We start from the raw sequence: 23294 nt of genomic DNA on the forward strand, positions 1-23294 counted from the left end.
CTGAAGAACAGGGAGCAGAGAAATAAATGTTAAACAGGAAGGCATCAAGAATAAAAATTTGGATAATTTTTGAGTCTTCATTTTATATTTGTCTGTAATAGAAAGCCATTGTGACTACTTTGGCACAATAAGCACAAGATGATCTCTCAGATTGTTTTTTTTGGGGGGTGGGTGGGTGCTTTTTTCTTTTCTTTCCCCAGAGGTTAAGTGATCCTTCAGTTAAAGAGACTGAGAAATATAGTGTGCTGAGAATCACAGTCACAAAATCAAGCTTCTGTTTGTTGTAAAAAAGCTGTATGTGCTTTTTCCTTTATTGAGCTCTTTAAGTAGCAGAAGCAAAAATTCTCAGGTGAGCATAATTTGTGTTTGTCTACTATGATTGCATTACCTAAGTGAACCATCAGTTTGAGCTGCAAGTTTCCTGATCCTTTCCTGAGGACTAATCAGAAAAACTAAGAAATCCAAACCTTCAGCTCTGGTATTTTCTGAGACTTAACCATGTATTTTGTTCTCTAAACATTACAGTGATTTTTACACATGTTCATGGTTCTTTCAGAGCTGAATTCTCTCTCTTCTTTTGATATAAAACTTGCATGTTGCATTTCTGTACAGAACTCTTCTTAAGACTTTCTTTTCTTCTAAGGAAAACCTCAGTTTTCTCCAGACCTGCCTCTCTGACCTTTCTTGGATTCTTAACTTCAAATCCTTTTTTCCTCAGGTACTCCTTTTGCTTCTGAAAATCATCCCTTCTTTTCCTGAACTGGAGATAAGACTTAGCCCAACATACAATACACACATCAGTAAATAAAATACACTTTGGTTCCAGTGTGTTCCAATATGACAGCTTTGATATTTTGGTGTGGTTTTGTTACTGCCACTTGTTTGTTTTATCAAGTGCTTGCAGTGCAGTACTGTTATTTTTCTTTATATGTAATTCCAATGTTTAAGGTATGTGCATTTTAATTTTAAGGCAATACACACCCATGGTAGAACATAGTAATCTTGGTGGACAGTTCCTCCCATGACTATTTAAACTGCTAATAAAAATAGACCAGAGGATGTTTAACTTAGGAATTTCTATACCCCTTGAAGCTTTCCTATTATTTTCAGTTTTCCTGCAGCTACAAGATATTGTCCCCAGATTGTAATTAAAGGTTCACTAGCAATTTGTGCATGTTTCATATTTTAAAATGAGATCTAAAATTTATATTCATGTATACTTAATTTGCTATTTAAAATCTTTTTAGACTCAAAGGGAATAAGAATATTTATGAATGGTTATTTTTAACACTTATGACTTATACAGGAGTGTTTCAACCATTTAAATATTAATATGGAAAAACACTTGCATATTTACTGTAGAAATCAATGTACTGTTGCTCTTTAAAAGCATTTAAAATGAATTTTAGTTTTACTTTCACATTCTGCATATTCAGTTAAAATGTAGAATTTTTTAGCACAGATCTGACGTGGACAAAAGACTCATTTGAAATAGAGGCGTTCTTCACTGTTTTTATCTTTTGCATTCACCTGGATGACACCAGTGGCTTTGGAAGGACAGTCTGTTTTATGATCACTAAAATATTGTCAGTGTCAAAAGTAAAATGGAAAAAGGCTTTAAACTGGAAGAGTGTGCATTTAGGCTAGATATCAGGAAGAAAGTTTTTATTGTGAGGGTGGTGAGACACTGGAACAAGGCTGTGGATGCCCCCTCCCTGGAAGCATTCAAGGCCAGGCTGGATGGGGCTGTGAGCAACCTGGTCTGAAGGGAGGTGTCCCTGCCTTTAGCAGGTGGTTGGGACTAGATGATCTTAAATGTCCCTTCCAACCCAAACCACCCTATGATTCTGTGATTCAGTGAATTCCAAGTACTGTTTCCTGCTGTACTCTCAGATAGAATCATAGAATCATAGAATCACTAAGGTTGGAAAAGACCTAAAAGATCATCCAGTCCAACCGTTCACCTATTCCCAATAGCTCCCACTAAACCATGTCCCTCAACACAACGTCCAGCCTTTCCTTGAACACCCCCAGGGTCGGTGATTCCACCACCTCCCTGGGCAGTCCATTCCAGTGCCTGACCACCCTTTCTGAAAAGTAATACTTCCTAATGTCCAGCCTGAATCTCCCCTGCTGTAGCTTGAAATATTTTTGATATTTTTGATGATGTGGCCAAAAGTGAGTTCCCAGTGAAAGCCCATGAATTTTTGTTTAGAAAATCCAAATTAATCCATAGATCTTTCTCTGTGTGATGCAAGATTTTGTAGGCAAGACTTTCTTCAGAATTTTCAAGAGTATAGATTCCTATATCCTAAAGTATTTGGAGAACATACGGGAGATAACCTCAGATAGATTTGTTTTATTGTGTATTTGAAGGACATTTTAAGAAGAACTGCTTGAATTAATAAACTGGTGTGAGATACTTTGTACAGAAAGACTGCTTTATGAATACAGGTTCAGGGTTGGTTTTTATTTCAGAAAACAGTACTACCCACCACTATCTTACCTTCATGGGCTGATTAGTAGGAGAAAAACTGACACAAAGTTGAAAAGAGAAAAGTGGGAGAAGATGGATCATCTGGAATAACAGAAATCTGTAAGCTTTCTGTCCATACACAGTATTATTATTGTAGGCAGTGAAACATGAAACGTAGCTGGTGCACAGTTCTTTTAAAGATTTTTTTTCCAAATTACATGTAATTTGTTAACTTTTACTTGCAATAATGAGTTTCCAAACTGTCAGTTAATCAACACTTTATTTGAAAGTGGTTCAACATTCTATCTGCGTGTAATAATATTACAAAATTGGTTAGGAAGGCCAATGTCCCCATGGTACAGGTTTTCTTATGAGTGAAATGAAAAATTATGTCTGGGGGGAGAGGGTTAACTTGTATTTCTCAAACGTAAAAGTCTTGTTTTTTCCTCTTCTTCCCAGGATGTATCACATTAACTTTGATAATGAACATGCTAGTCCACATGTTTTCAGAGAAATCACAGACCAAGTTCGTTGATTTGTTTTGGGGTACAGGATTATTTTCTTATCTATTTTATGAAAATAGTCTGGAAAAAAAGAAAAGAAATAATGAAAGTGTAACTCAATGAAACAAAAAAGATAAAATATTCATGTATCAATCAAGTGAGAACTCATCTAATTTTGGACAGTACAGTTTTTTAATAGCTACTTGCCTTGAACGTGAATGATTTTAAACACTTAGGAAGGTTAAAGGCCAGCCACAGTTTGAAAGGGAAACGGAAAGAGCAGAAGGAAGTGGAGATAGTTAAGCATAAGTAATATCCTTCTAAGGCAGAGATGATCCAGACTTATTCTGAAATAGTTTGCTCATAGCAAACAACAGCTTGGGCTTTCTGCAAAGCTGTAGAAATCTCTTCTTGTTCAATTACATTAGCATTTTGGTATAACTGAACCAGATTTCTTTCCTAAGACACTGTACACGGTAGTGGTCTACACACTAGGAATTGCTTTTTTCAAGAGCTGTGTTTGCTGCACTGCCAGTGGTCAAATAGTTAGCATAAACCTTGGAAAATAGTGGTAAGGTGTGGTTATTGCATCTTTGCTCTAGATTACTTTGTAATGGAGATGAGAGGGCATTATGTTTTATAAAACAAAGCTTGAAAATATACAGATTTAGCGTAAAAGTTAAAAATTGTGTATGTGTTAAAAGATTCTACTTTCACTATTATTTTTAATATACTGAAATACCTGAAAATAAATAATTGATAACAATACTGAGATGTAAGCAACTTTTTATTGTTATGACCGACATAACTAAGAATGCTAGATAAGCTCTAATCAGGAGAATAAAACCAAGATATCTTTTTGAAAGTTTTGTAATCATTAGTTAGAGCAATTGACTACTTGTCCCAAGATTATCAGTTATTAAAATCTCTTCTAGTCTTCAACATTGTCAGTTTTTCAATTATTTAAGGGCTGTTTCTTGCACTGCTGGCCTGGAAGGCCTTTGTGAGTTTAATATCTTTTTTTCTGCATGGTTTAATGCAAAATGTGTCATTTTAAATTCCTTTGTTGTTGTTGTTGCTGTTGTGCTGGATTTTTTTTTTATATATATATCTTTGCTGTTCACATATTTGTCAAATTTCACTTAGACAGTAAGCACAAGAAATATAAAAATAAATAAATTAAATTCATTGGTTTTGAATGGGAGTAAGACACATGATGGAAGCAGCTTATTAATTTTATGTAGCTTGCAGCTTGGAAGAAAGCAGGAAGGAGATTATTAATTAATTATTAATTAATGTATTAATATGGCAAAAAGCAATCCTAGCTGTTATTATTGGTAATAATAACTCATATCTTTATATAGGCTACTAAATACATGTGTGTAGGAAGTGGCCATTCTTTACCATTGTCTTCAGAAGACAAAAAGCATTTCAGATTTTGTTCTGCAGCTTAAGTTTGATCTTGACAAGGGGTTTTCTTTCCACAGAACAAGGTTTTCTTCTGCTGACCAATAGTTTGGCTATTATCTAGTCTTCTTTCTGAGATAGGATCCCTTCATTGGTGAATGGTTTTTTTTTTTATATTAATGTTGTAATAGCTTGCCTGACAGTGGAGAGTGGGTGGATATTAATGTATAAATGGGCACCATGAATGTATAAAAACATACATGTCCATTTCAAGTACTTATAACTTCCATTAAGTTGGTGGATTTCATCGGTAACAGAGAACTGATAGACTATTTTCCGAAATTTTGGCATGTTATGCTTACATTCATAAGTCACTGTGTTACAGAAAGAGAAGCCATTGAGCTGAGAGTGAGCATCATTTTTCTTAGCCAAGGAGAAACTGCTCCCAACATATCTAGATAAAATATAGCTTCATCTGCCCTACATTTAATCTTTTAAAAATCAATCTATTGCAGATAGTATTAGCTTTGTAAATGTTAGCAAATACTTTCTAAATATAGCCTCCCCCCCCCCTTCAGGTGCAGACATGGTACTTAAAATAAATACAATGCTGTCTTCAGACAAAATTTTTGTAGAGTTGGACATTCTGTATTGACTTCAGAATACCAAGAGATTATGTTATTTTATTTTCTTAGGCTTATGGCAGCTTTTGATATCAGTCTGTATATTTCTGATTCCTGGTTTTGTAAAGACAGACTGGCTCTTTTTCTTTCACTAGAACTCAGTCATTGTCCCCATTTTGTCTGCTGTCTGGCTTTGCCAAAATATGTCAACTATTTCTCTTTTTGTGACTTCAAGTAGCATCTGAATAACAATTAGACTTTGTTTTCCATCAAGCTTCACTAGGTGATAGAACTCTTTTGGGATACTTACATTTCCAAATGGTTTTCTTGATCTTTCTTTACATTTATCTTGTGTACTCTGTAAGTGCCCATACTGATATGTTTTGAGAGAGTTTTTAATAATCGTCATTCTCAGTAATGAGCCTGGTGCTGTGCCCAAAACTGATCTGAATTGTTGCACTTCAGAAGATGTGTACTAATTGGAAAGAGTCCAGAGCAAATCAGCAGATTTTATCAGGCATCCAGAAAATGTGGTCTACAAAAAAAGGTTGCATTTAGATTCCTTAGCACAATCAAATGACAGTCTTTTTTAGGGCATGATAATTTGACCAACTCATGATGGAGGGGGGAGTAAGAAACAGAACATTATTGGTAAGATTATCTGGGAAATAAATCTTTTTAAAAGAGTCTTCTGATGGAAATGCTGGGCTAGGCCGTGAGAAATGTGTGTTCAGTTTTCGTTTCTTTTGCCAAGGCAGCCTTGGGAAATCACTTTGTTCTTTGATCCGCTAGCACAAACGTGTTAATATTTTTCCACTCCATGTTGTTTATAGGGCTTAAACCAATTAGGACTTTGGCACTGAAAACAGAACTCTAGCATGCTTGAAGCTTTTGATTCTAAAATTGCTTCAAGCAAACCTTGTTCAGCCTCTGATTCTTCAAAATGTCTGAATTCACCTGTGATTTGATTCCAAGGCTTTCTAGTTTGCTGGTTTTCTGTCTGCCTGTTGCTCAGAATTGTCTCAGTTGGAACAAGTTAGTGACTAGGTCTTGCTTAAACTCAGTAGCAGGAACTGATGCAACACCAAGTTGCTTCTTGTCATTCCGAAGAAATCCAGAGGCCTAAAATCTGTTGGCTGCAGGGCTTGTTTTCATCTGAGTTCCAGTGTCTCAGTCCTGCAAGTTCATGTCTTAAAATTATGCTGGTTAGAATATTTCATTAGCCTGGATTGTTCAGCAGCCAGCCAAAACTATTTCAGCTGTTTTACTGTTGAATACAAAGAAGGGTTCTGGCAGCAGAGACCAAGACCAAGGTCTTCTCCCTGTGGAGGACTTTAATTGATAAGTTAATGCAGTTGTTGGCATCTATACCTTGGAGAAGCCTCTAGATTCTGATTAGCTATAGATACCTTTTACAGCACTGAATTTCCCACTTTTGCTTCTGCAAAATGTAGATGTGCGCTACACTTAGCATTTGCTTTTGATCAGCAATATCTGTCTCTTTACTTAGTGTACAAGATCCATTTTGAGTCGCTTGAGCAGTCCAGACAGTGCATGGGAGGAAAAAACATCTTAATGTTACCACATCCAGTGAGGTGGCCGTGTTCCTGGCAGTCTTCCAGTATTTAGTCCATTGATTGATTGAGTATTCTGATAGTGGGCGAGGGGCCTCACTATCTTGATTAAGAGCTACAGATATTGAAGTTCAAATTAAAATGTATCTACATACTGTAAGTAAAATCAAGGAGCAGAACACTCCTTGTAAGAGCTCCTATATTTTGTTATCACTTCATTATAATGCAGGTGAATAATGTTTTGTAAGTATGTTTTGTCTGTAGCATTTCAGAGGCTCATTACTGATAGGCAGCTGTGCTCTTGTTTTTATTTTCAAAGAAAACAAAGCCTAGAATTAAAAAATATTGTAATACTTTAAATCTGCTAGAAAAGCAGAGAGCTTGGTCTATCGGCATCTGAAATGGTACATTCCACATATTGTCCAGCTCAACATGTAAACAAAAGCAACATCTTGCTAAAACTGAACCTAACCACTAGTATGGCAGCAGTGGTTCTGACTATGCCTGCGTGGCTTTGCACAACTCAATCTAGTGGAACGCATCCTTGCTCACAGCAGAGGGGTTGGAGACAGATGAAGACAGACAGTTGGTCCCTTCCAACCCCCCAAACTGTTACATGTTTTGGTTATTGTCTCTGCTTTAAAATCCTTCTCCCACTTTCCCAGTGTGTGTAGCTATGGTTACAAATAACTGCAGTAACTTCTCCAGCACTGGAAATCTTACTTAAAACTGTTGTGTTATAAGACTGCATCTGTTTATTTTGCACAGAAAAATAGTAAAATGGTGTTCTATTACTCTGAGCTGGCATTTGCAAAATTTGTTATTTTTCATAATATGGGAATCAAGAATTGTCCTGCTTCCAAGCAACAATAGAAACATCAGATGAGCTTAATTTGCCTAGTGAGCTGTTTTGTTTTGTCTCCTGCAGGGGTAAGTTGTGTCTGATACCATTCATTGGGTGGTATTTAAGAACAATATGGATATTCCTATTTTCCTTTGGAACTGGAAGTCCAGGATGGCTACAAAGAGGATTCTGATATTAATCCTCAATGCAGTTGCTTGAGTAAGATAGCGCCTATTATTTGTTTGTTTCTTCTTCAAAGCAGTATGTGGTCTACTCAGACAATTTCAGTCCATAATGGCCACTAGTAAACTACACTTACCTTACACTTACATAACACCTGCAGTTGGCTTTGTACTGTTCTTATAAAACAGAAGTTTAAATATCCCAAGTCTGAAAATGTATGTGACATTCGTAAAATTGTTCAACTGGATATGGAGTACAGCAGCTTGCTTCACACTTAATTCACATGAGAAAAAACTGTCTAGTTTTTTTATTTCCTGTTTATTATCATGTTTTCCTGCTAGGTCTCGAATCCAGTTCAGGGTTGTAGAGTTCACGCTACTCTGAGCTGTTGAGTAAATAGCTGTAATGTTTCAGTAACTTAACTGTTTCCAGAGTTATTTCCAAGGAACCCAAAGCTTAAGGACAAGACTGAGCAGCTAGATGGAATGTTTGTTCAAGGTATGGCCCACACCTTTTGAAGACTTTTGCAATAAGACATTTGATTTGCTGAGAGACACTTAGATAAAAGAATATTTAGAGCACATGTAATTAGATTGAATAGGTCTGAGTGGAAAGGCAGGCATTTTGATCAATGTCTTAATACTTTTGGCAAGAATTTGTTTAAATACAAAACTGCCTTGTTCTTGGTAAGAAAAAGGTTCAGAGAGATTTAAATTAACTGTAACTGTAACTGCTTCTTACCTGCTGTGATTCTATAGCACAGAGTGATCTAAAAACAATGGAAGGAAAAATCTACACTGATATGAATACTTTTAGGCTGATAACCACTGTTTCAGAGTTGTGGAAGTTGCTCTTTGTAAGAAGCAGTGTTAAAGTTCGCACACTGAAATGATAGATTCTGTGTAAGAATGATAAAAATTTACTCAGTGCCTGGTCTGATGTCTGCAGTTGTATCTCACGTGTCTCAAAGAGGAAAACAAATCCTAGCCCAGGAACTGGCAGGGCTTTTTGAGAGGGCCCTAAACTAGGTGTGAATGGGAATGGGATAAAGCCAGGCCATCTAGAGATGAGCCTGAGGGAACAATTTTGGGGTCAGGGGAGAAACGAATATCTCCTCTGAAGTGTATCTACACCAATACATGCAGAATAGGCAACACACAAGAGCAGTGGAAGCCATCATGCACCAGACAAGCTTACTTAAATAGGGTGGGATCACTCTCATGACTGAAGTGCTGCAGTGGATGGCAATAAGCTTTTCAGACGGGGTAAGCAAGGAAGGAGGGGTGGTGGCATGTCTGTCTGTGCTAGAGAGTGTTTTAGTGTTGAGCTCAGGGCTTGTAATAATAAGGTTGAGTCTCTTTGGATAAGGATCAGGGGAAGGCTGACAGGGATGATATCCTGGGGATCTGTCGTAGACCACTTAACCATGATGAAGAGATGGACAAGGCATTCTATGAGCAGCTGGTAGAAGTTGTGCAATCACCAGCCCTTGTTCTCATGGAGGATTTCAGCTTTCTCTATATATGGTGAAAATACAATACAGCACAGAAGAACCAGTATAGGAGGCTTCTAGAATGTGTGGAATATAACCTTCTGATGCAGCTGGTTAGAGAGACACGCCTCAAGTGCTGCGTTCAGTTTTGGGCTCCTCACTACCAGAAAGAGATTGAGGCCCTGGAGCACATCCAGAGAAGGGCAGTGAAGATGAAGGATCTTTTGAGGAATGGCTGAGGGAACTGGGAAAGGAGAAAATGAGCCTCAGGGGAAACCTTATCACTCTTGACAACAGCCTGAAAGGAGGCTGCTGTGAGGTGGGAGCTGGCCTCTTCTCCTGGCTATCTAATTGTAGGACAAGAGGGAATGGTCTCAAAGTTGCATCGGGGGTGTTCAGGTTGGCTGTTAGGAAAAATTTCTTCTCAGGAGGAGGAGTGAGATATTGGAACAGACTGCTCAGGAAAGTGGTGAGGTCTCCATCGCTAGTGATGTTCAAGAAATGATTAGATGTTGTACTGAGGGACATAGTGAGCAAAATTGGTAGTAGGTGGACAGTTGGACTAGATGATCTTAGAGGTCTTTTCTGATCTTGGTGACTCTATGATTCTATAAATGAAGCTTTGATAAGTAAGCTATGACATGACTTTATGCAGTTGCATTTACTAGCATACTTTACTGCAATAGCATCCACTGTTTGGTTTCCATGCGCTTATGTTAATCAAAATGAGGAGGCTTCATGTGTTTGCCTCCCAATATAATAATTTGAATGGATCTTTTTTATTAGTCAGACACTCCAACTTCTGATACCTTAAAGAGCTCTTAAAGTAGATCATGAAGATCAGAGAGTGAAGTCTGTGATAATAGTGATGGCAGAACTTCTAAGCTTCTGCCAACCCGGAGTGTTATTGAAATGTTCTCAAAGAAGTTGGTATTATCAGCCATCAATAAACTTACATGTCAGGTTTCTAAGAAAATGTTATCATTGTCAATCAGTACTTTGCAACCTGCTGGTTAAGTACTTCTCATGGCAGTTCTTCCTTGCATCCTGGCTGTTGCAGTTGGACACTGTGGGCAGTTCTAAGAACAGATGCAGGTTTTTTTCATATATGTATTTTTTCCATAAACAGCTCACAGATACAGATACAACAGCAACATGCTCACTCCAGAGGTTCTAACTCTGCTCCCGCTGAATACTGACATTGGGAATGTTGCCTTTTTTTTTTTTCCATTGGTGGACTATGAATTACATCAGCTTTCATTGTACTTTTATTGTACTTCTAAAAATAATTTATTGAATTTTTAAGCAAGAAAATAGTATAACATACTATTTAGGGTAATTTTGAGTCTGTTACAGGTTTTCATACATCTATAAAAGTCATAATGTTTGCTATAAATAAGCTTAATCTGTTTTGTTTTGGCTCCATTGGTTTCTACATGTTTGTAACAGTATTGGTATTCCATGAAGCAGATAAAGGATAAATACCCTTTAGTTTTGTAAAAGCTAAATGATTCAATTCTATGTACAAGATATGTGTATATTAAATGAGGCATTTTTTTCAAAACTCCATTACAATCTGCTTGACTGGAGGGAAGCTTTTTAAGAGAATAATTTTAACTGAGTTTTCGTAATTTTTTACCTAGGGCAGAGTTTGTGTGGCTTCCTTGTCTGCTTCACCCAGAGAAAAGACAGCTTTTGTCCCCAGACTCTGCCATCCTCAAGCTTGCTTGGCTTTTGGTTTGTTTGTTGTTTTGGTTTTGTGTTTGTTTTTTTGTGTTTTTTTTTAGTTTGGTTTTGTTGTTGGTTATTTTTCGTTTTTTGTTTTTTGTTAATGCATTTTGAGGTTGTAAGCCCTGCTCATGTAGGACTCAACTGAATTCTATGGCTATATTGCTATAGGCATAAACAATTTTCATGAGTTTAGATCTGGCCTGTAACTATTTGAGTGCTCTCTTTTGCCTTTTGTGCTCTAAAGTATTAAGAGAATGCAGTCCCAAAGAAGTGGTAATTTAATAAATTTAGTTTGAAATGCATAAACTTTGCTTTGTTTGATTTTAATGAATTTTATTCAAAATCTTTTGAATGCATTCCATTGCAACATTTTTAAATTTCCTTTACAGTGATTGACCGAGTCTTGGCTCCCACACTTTCTAGTTGGTGTGAGTCTCAACAGAAAATGTTGATGTGCATTTGTGTGCGTAAGTGTACATACACATACAGATGTTTCAGAGAACAACACTGCACAAAATGAATAAAAATTGTAGTACATACTTTTAAAATAATCCTAACAAGATGAGAACATTTAAGTTTCATAATTTGTAAAACAAGAAAGTATGGCCATAATTTTATCCAAGGCCTTCCATTGCTTCCTGCTGCTTTTCAAGCTCAATCTGAGTTGCTGATACACACATGTTAGAAGTAACAAGTTAGAACACATAGAAAACTCATGTTGCTTTGTATGGTATATTTCTTGACTGCACTGTGCCACTGCTGGACATCAGTGTTAAGATAAAGCAAAGCAAGATCTCAGGAAGATTGGTAGTGACAGCAGATTCTGGTGACAACAGATTCGACCATCCCCAGGGTGAGAGCCACACTTGGGTATAAAAGCAATATTGAACAGATATTTTGGGATGATTACTTTTTCACAAGACTGTACTTGAAAATTCTTGTCAAGATTTTTGCCTCAGGCCTTTCTCTTCCAAAAGGCTCAAAACTTTAAAGTTTCATTTTAGCAGATAATTTACACTATAAAAATGGCACATGTCAATAGTCTTGTGACAAATTAATTGCAGTTATCTGTTGCAAAATGACAGATAAATTCACTTTTTTTTCTTTTTTATTCTTTGTATGCCTGCAGAAGCCCAGAGCTAATGGGAGGAAAGGACGTTTATTTCCTGGCTGGCGCACAAAAATGGGATTGTCAGTGAATAAGTTCGATGTCTGAGATGTTTGCATTAACACTGACAGATAGTCAAATGTTTCTCTGTGTGTGTCCTCAATATGAAAGCTTTTATCTGGAATCTTTGGGAGATTTGTCTTGCCTTTTGACTTGTTTTTCTTTTTGTCAGTCAGAAGATATCTCAATATATTTAATAAGTTTCTGTGTTTGAGATCAGTTTCTATGTCATATAAACTGTTGAATGCCTTATATGTGCTACTGCTATTTTTTTCCTGAGATTCTTATTGCACCATACATCCACCAGTTGTCCAGCACGTCGCTGGACTTTGTCTTATCGCTTGTGTAAACCTTTATATTAATTTTCATGTTAGCAGCTTTATAGTTCCAATGCAAGTATAATTGATGGCCAGCTATCCTTCTGTTCATGTACTTTGGAGCTGCTGTTTTGGTCGTAAGTAGAATAGTTGAAAAGTTAAATATACTCTGTAACTTAGGCATACTTATTAAAAACGGAATGCATCACATTGTCAAGTATGAAAGAAAATGAAGTTGCACAATATTAGCTTTAATATACATAAATATACATAGGACAAATAAGGTATTGGATTATTTTTAAAGTTATGCTGGAACTGATCGAAATAGAATAAGAGTCTCTACAATTGTCAACTGACTATTGGTCCAGATCGAGTCTTAAGACCATATTCTGATATCATTTATCCTATAAACCTTCTGTTTCTAGCATGGACACAAATGATCATCTCTGCAGAAAAGCAGGATTGTTCAGGGGAAGTGCTTCAAACACTGCAGTCCTATCCATGTACAATGTTGCTCACATCTGTTTGTGAGCAGATGGCAAGACTTCAAGCCTGAGCTACAGCAGACGATGAGAATGAAAGATTCATAAAGATCAGAGCTGAGCAGAAGATTGATCCTGGTTCTGTTTTTCATCTGCCACTGAAAATCTAGGCAGAGGAGTATAGTCATGATAATCTTATTGAACAAACTTGCCTGGAATGGCTTAGCCATTTCAGAGCGTGAACGCAACATCCTGTTGAGAATTCCATGGAAGAACAAGAAAGATAGCTCATTGCCTCATGTTCTGCTATTCAACAAATTGAGAGATCATTAGTAAGTTAATGATGCTTGCAATAGTGATTCTGTGATTTCCCCTACAGGTATTGTCAGAGATTATCTATGATCATATATATTTTTGTAGGTGATATACTTATATATACTAGTACGGAGACTGATTTGTTAGAAAGAGCAATTTAAATTGTACTCTCTGCAGAAAAACCTGAATTTATTAGGACTTGTATGTTTGACATCCCAGTTCCCATTTTAGTCTGTTGATTCTGTTGCTTCTTCTTAAATGAAATGTAACTGTTGCCTAGTACATCTCTCCTTAGCAAGTACCTAGAAAGTTGGTATGAAAAAGATCCAGTCAATGCTGATGCTGTCTTTTCCATAGTCTGAAGAACTACTGTCATCAACATAATCGTGTAAGCTGCAACTCCTTCTTTCTTTCTGAGCTGACAGTATACACAGACCGTAGCAATAGCAGCTGCATATCTTCCCTGGCACAGAATGACTTAGGGTGGAGAACAGATTCTTTCCCCTTCAAATCACTTCATAAAATTCTTGGCAGAAAGCCAGATGATTTGTTCTGTTCAAGTAAGGAGGTTTGAATTATCAGCACAGGAAAAGTATTCTTACAACTGTGCTGAAGTGCATGAATTTGGTTTCTGAATCCTGGATCTGTTGATTGTTATGTTCTGCTCATAACCATTTTTAAATGCAATTAGTAAGCCATATGGAAAAATGAACATTTTAGGCAGTGTAGCTCCCTTGCTGTCTTTATTGTAGTAGTTTGCATTGTAGATGGGGACTGGAAAGTGTTGGTCAGAAATTGGAGTGGGAAATAACATATTAAGAAATGCAAGGTAGTAGAAGCAGTGCAAGAGAATCACACAAATCAGCTTTTTTTTTACTTTTTTTTTTCCTTCTGTATTACTATGTTTACTAAATAAAGAAGCCTACATACAGAAATAAGATTTGTATTATTTCTTTCTAATCAATTCTTCCAAATTCTTGATGAACTAAAGGAAACTTTCTCTGAAAATAGTTTTTAAAGTAATAGTGTAAGATTCTCCGTGCTTTGTGATAGAGCAATAAAAAACTTTCCTAGTTCTCCATTAAATCAGTATGGGATGTCCTGGGCTGTAACCTATGGTTACAATTACAGTTTAAGAAGTGTAGCTTCAACTATTAAAAAGGTGATCTTTTTCTAGTTTTTAAATGTGTGTGCATGTGTATGTTTATAAGAGGGAGAGATACTTCCCTGTTCTCAAATCTGCAATGCCTGAATGCCATAATTCTGAGGCGTTGACATCATATATATTTATATTTCTGTTTACTCAGCAAGAAATGGACTTCATTTCTGCATCATATTACATTCTCAGTTGAAGACTGAGATGTGCTGTTGTGTAGCCTGAAGCTAAAGAGTCATGCAGATAATTGAGGTGAGGGCTGTTTCAAAGACAAGAGGGTGAACTTCTTGAATGAGTATGAAGTATGAATATGAAGGCAGAATGTTGATGTGGCTTTCAAATTCCTTAATTTTTCTTCTGCAGAATTAATCTTGCTCTTCAACAATCAGGCTTCAACTGTTCTCTCTATTTTTAGATACTGATCTTAGCCAGTTCCTCAAATAGCTCAGAGCTGATGTTGTTTGTGCCTGATGTAAAACCGATACAGACTTGGCTGATATTTTCATTCATGTTTCATAATCTGCCCTGGTGCTCACACGAAGACGGTGTCTTAGGTGTGGTGGGAGGAGGTAACTGAGTTGTTATGAAGTAGATCAGACACCCAGTGCTTGACACAGTGCACCTAATGTGATCCATGAAGGAGAAAATGAAGATATGCTTGTGGCATCCCAATTGTTTATTTAGATTTAACTTCAGCAACAGGTCACAGTTACAAAGGTTCAGGAAGTTTGCTCTTGAGATTCCTTGGGGGGAATCTCAGAGTAGCCCTAAAGTTTATCCCGTTGGTGTGGTACATTCTTCATGGAATCTTGTGTGCCATGAAGAAGACCAAATGTGTGAGGTAGAAATAGTGTTCTGTCTTTTGAAAACTTTGTTAAGCCAAAGTTAAGCTTTACAAACTTCTTTGGCATAAGAATTACTTCTATAGCAGAGAAAGGACATGCATGCAAGACCTTGCAGAGAGTTTTTATTGATTTGTTAAATTAAAATGGTCACAGTGGGGAACAAACCTATCAACAAAAACTATGAAAGAGCCCATTAACATTTCCTCACACTTATATCTCTAATTATATTACTTTTTTGTCATGTTGTTATGTAGAAGGAAGATTAGCATTACGGTTAAAATCGTAATAGTTAAATTTTAAAATATGATTTTTCTTCTTTTATTTGAACAAGTACTTCTTTTCAGGCACTGCAGCATTATAAATTCTCAGATTTAGAAAATTGGAATGTAGTTGTTAATTTTGGTTCTGTGTCTTTGAGAAATGCATTCGGCAATCCATACAATATTTCTGCATTCTTGCTCCTTTAACTTTATATAGGCGTAAAATACTCCAAAATGAAACTGATTGTTGAATGCAAGCACATTCAGCTTTGTCTGTGGAAAAGATTAAATAAGCATTACGATAAAATATTAAAGAAGGCAAGTGTGATTTTTAGATGGTAGTTTTCATCATCAAAATTTCTGTGTAACTTTGCAATCACAACTGTTCATAGGAAACTCCTAAGTGGAAAAATAATTGACACATCATCTCTGGATTAGTTTTGGTAACAGACTACAGCAGCATTGCAGGTAAATAAAAGGCTATGATGAAATAACTTATTCAATAGACTATTTAAAGGACATTTCATTAAGCAGTTTATATGAGATGGGCTTTGGATAGGCTATCAGAACTGACAGTTCTATAACTATTCTTCAAAAGAATGTCCTGGGATTTATTATATTTGAAAAGTTAAATTCTTCTATTTTATTTCATTGGAAAGTTGACAGCCATAGCAATTCTGTGTTTTTGAATACAAAGCAGAATGATGCAGTAAGGTAGAATCAAAAGCATAGTACGTCATTATTGCTTTAAATGTTATTCCACGGGGGTAACTTACACTTTAATACAATATGATTAGAACCTCTTACCTCATGTTCAAAAAATGCATCTTCAAGTGTCTTTTCTCCACTGTCATTCCCTACACCTTCAAACACAGCCTTGTATTCCTAGAAACATAAACATCCGCCCAATGGAAACAAGATACTTTTGTATTCTGTGCAATTCATTGATTTATTAATTAAACTACATTAAGTTATCTTTCCTTATAGAACTTGGGTATAGATTGAAATTTTTTATAAATCAAAACTTAAAATTATATAGTCACCAAAATCAAAACGGTGTCTTGCTTTTCTTGCTGTCATTTACTATTACTTAAGGTAGTTTCTTCAAGGTACTAAAAGAGACTGTTTGCAGAATGACACATGACCTTTCAGTCCTTTGGATAGAGAGCACTAAACTTCTTGTACAAATAGTAACCATCCAAGCCAGATTTGTAAATGGAGCCAAACCCTGAACTCTGATCCTCCCACAGCTGATCATTTTATTTCCAGTAGTCAGATGGATTTAACTCATCTTCATTAATGTTGTACCAAAATCCACCAATTTGACATGTAATGCTGTAATATTCTGCACGGATATGTTTGACTTTGCTTCAGATGTGTTACCTTTCTGTGTGATTTTCTTCTCCCTGTGTTTGTTTTGTTTTTCCTACAAAGCAACAGTGCAACATAGATCTATGTCAAGGTTTCCCAAATTCAGCTAAATATCTCACCATCACATGAATAGATGCTTTTTATCACAGAGACATGGTGACACATTTCTAACACACACTATGATCATGCACAGGAACAGATATAGAAAAAGCTGTAGATTGAACATAATTTTGTTTTGTGTGCCTACCTTGAGGTAACTTAATCAGAGCACCACACTTAATTCATAAAGCGCTTCATATTGGGTCGTCTTTAATAACAGCCCTAGCTTAATCAATATTAACTAACTCCATCTAATTTGATTCAATCAGCAATTTAGAGATTTTAGAAACACATTTTATTTTTACAGTACCCTAGAAATAAATCAGGTTGCAGTCACGACTGACAAGAATTGTTTGATCTACTTATTTTAAAACGACTTAAGCTTTTGCTCCAATATCTTGGGGCAGCAACTCTGAAGTGAACCTCTGTTTGAGGAGAGTTAAGAATCAAGAACAGCTTTGTTTATTAGGATATGATGTGATAGCATTTAACGCTGTAAGAAGAACTTTGTATTGCACTAGGATAGCAACTTACCCTGTGTAATCATATCAAATGCCTATGTGAAATTTCATTACAATTTTGTTGATGTGAAAAGATGTTAAGTTTTTGTATATTCGTTCTTTGTTTCAGAAAATTAGATTACTTACTGCGTAGTAATCTGCAACACACTTCACTTGCTCGTAGTCATCTGCATTGGCCAACAGATGTAAGCCTTCTGGATAGAGTTTTCCACAGGTTGGATATAGCTTCTCTCTGTCTTCTTTACTCAGCTCAGTGCCAAATGAATTAATAGTGATGATAAAGGCACGTCTATCTGCTTCAAACTTAATGTGTAAAACAAAGAATAATGTGTTGCTAGAGATGCCATTGCAAAATAAAGGAGGGTATTTTTTCTATTGAGCAAAACTATGGAAACTTAAGAAAGAAAATTGTTTATTAGAAACATCTTATTTTACAAATTGGAAATTCTAGCTTGCAAATAGTTGTTAAATTTTAACTAGAAAATCAAACAGTGTTTTGCAAACACAGCTTTTATTCTGTGAATTTTGTTCTGAAAATATCAACATTGCTATTTCCTCCTTCCCCTACTTACATGACAAGATGCTGGCAATGAAAAATCTTCCTACAGATCCTTTGGAATTTTGAAATAATATTCTTAGAAATAATAATATTGCACATAAGGATCAATAATCAACTGTACTGTTCTGGAATAACTCAGAGTGCTGTTGAGAGTAAAAGTTGAATGGAAATTTTGGGAATTTCTGGAATTTCTGGATGCACATATTTAAAACAATAATTTAATTCAGTGAAGGGGGCTGTTTACTTGGTAAGTTAAAGTTTTCAAGTGTTTCAAGTAACAGTTAATCTTTAATGCAGAGAAACAAGAGCTATATTCCTTCTATCAGGGTTAGAAGTATCTAATCTATAGTTCTCTAGTATCTGTATTTTCCCTGCAGCAGACTGAAAGCCATTCTAATGCTTAGGTCTTGGGTTCTTCTTTTGTATAACCAAAATATGACCTGCCATAACTTTAATTCATACAACATGAATTAAAAATATGGGAAATTAAATTTATCTTTCTCAATTCTGTCTGATTAAAATCTGTTCTTCTGTCGAGATCTAAACAGGCTATGATTTTCTCTTTTTTCTTTATCTTCTAAGAACATTGATTACACATGATACACTTCTGAGTGAAAATAAGCATTCAGAGATTTTAGGCAGCTTGCAACATTTCTTAAGCTGTGAACTTTTGAACTCTTTTGAGCAGAAAAGTACACTTTTCTGTTGAATACAATTGACACATGCCATTGCAACACTGTTCTAAAAATTTAGCAGTTAAGCACATATTCCTAGTTCCTACTCCTGTGTACTGGAACATATTGTAACAGGGACCCAACTGCCCTCTGGCACTGACTTCAGAATAAGGAAAATGAATAAACAATACAGAAATAACGAGAAGAAAAGAAGTGTGCTTGAAAAGTTTTCTAGCTAATGAATAACTGGGCCAAATTTGACTTTCCTTATTAATATGAACAGGAATATCAGCCCTACTCAAGCTGTTTTGTGGAAGGATGAATGCTTTTCTTTTTTAACCTATCAAAGCCACATAGAATTTAGCTGTTAGATTTGTAATGTTTTGTTGGAAAACATTCTCCTGTGCAACTACAAATAATGCTACTGGGCTTGGGTCATAGTCCTGGTGGTTTCCAACTTGAGGAAATTTGCAGGATCAATCTAGACCTTTCAATTTAGCTAATTATTGGCACATGGAATTCTTCATAGTGAATAATGCCATGAGGCAGTTATTCAGTGACTTTAGTGACTTTAGACTTTAGTTTCATTGCTGCAAGTAAAGATAGGGTTACAGGATGACCATTTGCAAATTGCTTCATTTCCCTATGGAGAACTGAGACTGTATGTCTGCTATCTGAGAATGTGTGGTGTCTTTCCAACATGCCTAACACTAGCTACAGTGCAGTCTCACAGTTTATTGTGAGATGCAGGGCTAAACAAGCAGTGCATGTTGCCCAAAGAAAAGAGATCACCAGTGTTTTAGTGTGAATGGTTAGTACCATGACTGATGGTCAAGAAGCTGAGGAATTAAATACAGCTACCTCATTTTCACAGGGTCAGAATAATAACATGTATTATCTTGAGTAATTAAACTTTGACGTTTTCTAAACTGAACAGCTTGCCTTCAGATTACTAAAATGTGATAAAAAGGAAATCTAGAGAAATTTTATCCTGCTGGCTGATTGATATTACATAGGAATTTGAGAGAAGCTTATCGCAGACTAAACTGTTACCACTGGTATATGGAGAGTTTAACAATATGCTTAACCTGTTTTCCATCAATAATCTTACCTCAACGTGAATGTCTAGCTAAAAATGAATTCAATGTAAAATGTGAATACACTGGGATGTGTCTTTAACTCTGCCAACCACTCTCTTAATTTTTATTTTTCAGAAAAGGAATAGTTGCAACATTTAATTTCTGATCAGTTTAACTTAATTAAGGATATTTTCTTTAGAACATATCCAAAAACATTATGAATGGTTAAATAAAATATGAGATTGCATTCTCACATCAGCACATTATTTCTTAAGAAATAATTTAGACTCATTTTTCCTTCAGAAATGAGCTCCCAGATTATCTTTTTCCCATCATGCAAAATTTTTGTGTGAAATTGTAAGATCTCAATGAATTTTGTTCAGTCACTTTCCAGAGTATAAGTTTTGCTGATCCAGAAATATAGAACTCCTGTACAGGAATCACAGAATCACAGAATTTTAGGGATTAGAAGGGACCTCTGGAGGTCATCTAGTGTAACCTCCCTGCTAAAGCAGGTTCCCTACAGTAGATCAGCCAGGAAAGTGTCTAGGCAGGTTCTGAATGTCTCCAGTGGACACTTCACAAACTCTCTGGGCTGCTTGTGGTAGTGTTCTGCCAATCTGAAACATTGCAAACAGTTATGATAAAACATGGGGGAAAAATTAAGCTGAATGCTGAGAACTTCATGTTAGGAATTTATTCATCTTCTTTTTTTCTACAATAACAAGATAAGACAATAGCATTTCCTATGCTGCAGGTATGCTTTGGGGAACAGGAGGTTGGGAATGCTGTATGTCAAGGAAAAAATTAAACTTTTCTGAATTGAGTTAAAAATAAATCCTGGAATTTTCTGCATGACAGTAGATCCAAAGGTCACTCAACTCTAACTTCAACCATTAATTTTCATGAAAGAGTAAACAAAAATGATGGCACCATTAAATATAAAGATAATTAATTAATAAATATACATTAATGCTGGAATGTAGGTACACCGTGTTAAGTTTTGAGCTAGGAAATGTAAGTGCTCCTTTAGTTTTAGTATTTCTACATTATACAGAAAAATGGTAAGGGGCAATACTCGGGGCTGGTGAAATGAATTTGTTCTGCTCTCTGTTGTAGAAGAATAACAACTGAGGCTCCCTCCTCCCTGGACTAGTTTCTCTAGTCAAGATGTGAAAGTCATTTTAGAATAAAGAGTACATCTAGGATATATCATAGCAAAACAGTTATTATTCCAACATTTGACAAATAGCTTTGCAGATGGAGAAAAAAGGAGCAAGAAAAGCAAAGTGAATTAATTATGAAAGCACTGTGGAGTACTTCAATGCACATAGAGTTAATTTTATTCTTACCTCAAGAATAGGTTTCATTATTTCTGCTGTAGTACCTCCTTGTTTTTCGCAAAACTTGTAGAATGCCTCAAGATAAGACTACATAACAGGAGCAGAGAAATATTTTAAATGCAACTTAAGACCTAGACCACGTAGTCACAAATCTCATTTTTAAATTCTTCTGTTAACTTTCGTAATTCTTCCTGTTAATTTAAATTTGAGTATGTGCTTGATTTGCTGGATTTAATATTTAAATTAAATTATTTTATTCTTACTACATGTTTAAATGTTTTTAAAAGATGTTTTCAGACAAACATTACGCTTTCTTTGCTCTCTAAATAATGTTCTTTAGCTCCATTGAATTTCTACTGCATAATAAGCAGATGGCCAAACGAAACTGCATTTATACTGTGGAGGAAGGGATTTGGGTATATGCCATGGCTGTTGGGCCAGCACTATGAGAATACACAAATTAATCCCTACCGCTCTACGCTTCAAAACCCTGGATTAGAACAGAACAGTGTATAAAGCTTATGTAATACCAATCTGTATAGCCCTCAGGTCTATTAAGGATTCAGTCCTTTGCACCCACTTCAGTATACCTGAGCAGGAAGGACCTGAAGTATCGCATAGAGTTGTTCCTTCTGTCTCCCTTTCCTCCAAAATACCATCTTAGGAAACAGTTTGTCATCAAAGTATGTTTGTCACACAATCTCATGCAGAGAAACTGTCAGTATCGATGCAATTAAGTGATTTTTAAGTAGAGACATCTCAGGGGGATCTGCTGCTTGGAATTTTGTGTTAGGTTGTGTATAGTGCTCCCTGACAATATAGCTGAAATATAATTGATTGCATTGATAGCTGAAGCAGAGGAGAAAGGATATGTTAATAATTTAAAAGTGTTTGCATAGTGATCCCCTGATACTTAGAAAAGGAAAAAAAAAAAGTTAGATTTAATAAGTGTGAATGTATGGTCATCCACACAGTAAATGTGAATCAAATCTGTACATAAACAAACAGAAGAAGTGCCTAATTTATTAACAACTGATCTTGTCATGAATTGAAGGAGCAGACTATTTGAGAATGAAACATTGTATTGGGAATTCTGAAATATCAGTCGTAAGAAAAACAATAGTATTTTTTCTTTCCCCGCTTAATTTCAATCAGATCACTGTAAGATCACTTCCTGCAATCCGAGGCATCCACTGTGAAAGACAAAAATGAAATCAGAGAGAATGTGCTGGGTGGAACCACTAACAGAATGAAATATATATAGCCCTTAAAGAGACAAGCATGAGATTACTGACCTGTGTGCTAATATTTGGAAAGTACCTTGAAATCACAAGGCACGAATTAGATGCACATCCTTACAGCAGTATGTTGTAACAAGTCTAAATATAATTTAAAAAATGAATGAAAATTTTAAAAAATGCACTCTAGACTCAAATCGATTACACATTTTCAGATCACATCTACTGTTTATAAATAAACATAAATGCTAGCCAAAAGGCTGCCTAGGATCAGGTAGGAGATAACAGTTCTGTGGCATTTGGAGGATAAATGCATAAACAAATGCATCCGGATACTCATCTGACATCTAGAGCATTTTCATTAATGAGATATTAAATTAGAATTTTGAAGCAGACCCAACTTTTGAAATCTCTCCAAACACTGGAGTAGATATCAGAGGAGCTAGAATCGATTCCCAGACTTGCCATTAGCCAGGTGACCTTAGGCAGCTTGCTTCATCTCACCATGCTTCAATTTCCACATCCATAAAACAGGGTTAATGATACTGACCTCCTTTTGTAAGATGCTTTTAAAATGCTGAATATTATTATTATGTTGCAAGAACTTGCCTTGTACAGTTTGTTGCGCATTATTTCAACGTTCATTTCATCCAGGTCATTTTCAGACAAGCAGTCTTGAAAGAAAGCAGCTAAAAGAAGAGTTTATTACATTGCAGTATAAATGTATGTGCTGATAATATGCAACTCTTGTCCACTGCCATTTACCAGTGTGTGAGCAAAAGTATTACATTTCTGTTGTATAAGAAAGAGGAAGAGAAATCCTCTTCATTTTCTCCTTATCCCCTTATTCCCTCCTCTCTAATGACAATCTGTTGCAAAGGGAATCAATGCAGCAGCCAGAGTCCACATCTCCCAAGATCATCAGATGGGAAATGTTAATGAAAGCCCTAATCTTCTCTGAAGTAGATGGTTTTGTCATTAGGGAGATTTTCTAGTGGGGATGTGAAAGATAACTTTTAACCTAAATCTTGCAG

General features: G+C 35.9%; 1 protein-coding gene across 2 annotated transcripts in view; it reads right to left on the reverse strand.

Annotated features, from left to right (window-relative positions):
* Positions 1-2483: 2483 nt before the first annotated feature.
* The window catches only part of ATP6V0D2 (ATPase H+ transporting V0 subunit d2), a 30567-nt gene continuing 9756 nt past the window's right edge, over positions 2484-23294 (reverse strand). The window contains exons 4-8 of one of the 2 annotated variants that reach the window (XM_048938698.1): positions 22870-22949; positions 21032-21109; positions 17494-17670; positions 16184-16261; positions 2484-3060 (exon numbers count right to left, since the gene is read on the reverse strand). In XM_048938698.1, the coding sequence (XP_048794655.1) occupies positions 3043-3060; positions 16184-16261; positions 17494-17670; positions 21032-21109; positions 22870-22949 (431 nt within the window). In that variant the 3' untranslated portion in view covers positions 2484-3042. Of the gene's footprint in view, positions 3061-15218; positions 15650-16183; positions 16262-17493; positions 17671-21031; positions 21110-22869; positions 22950-23294 lie in introns of those variants that run through there. The other variant, XM_048938697.1, reaches the window with a different exon arrangement.

The sequence above is a fragment of the Lagopus muta genome, chromosome 3 (genome assembly GCF_023343835.1).
Source record: "Lagopus muta isolate bLagMut1 chromosome 3, bLagMut1 primary, whole genome shotgun sequence".
NCBI classification, from domain to species: domain Eukaryota; kingdom Metazoa; phylum Chordata; class Aves; order Galliformes; family Phasianidae; genus Lagopus; species Lagopus muta.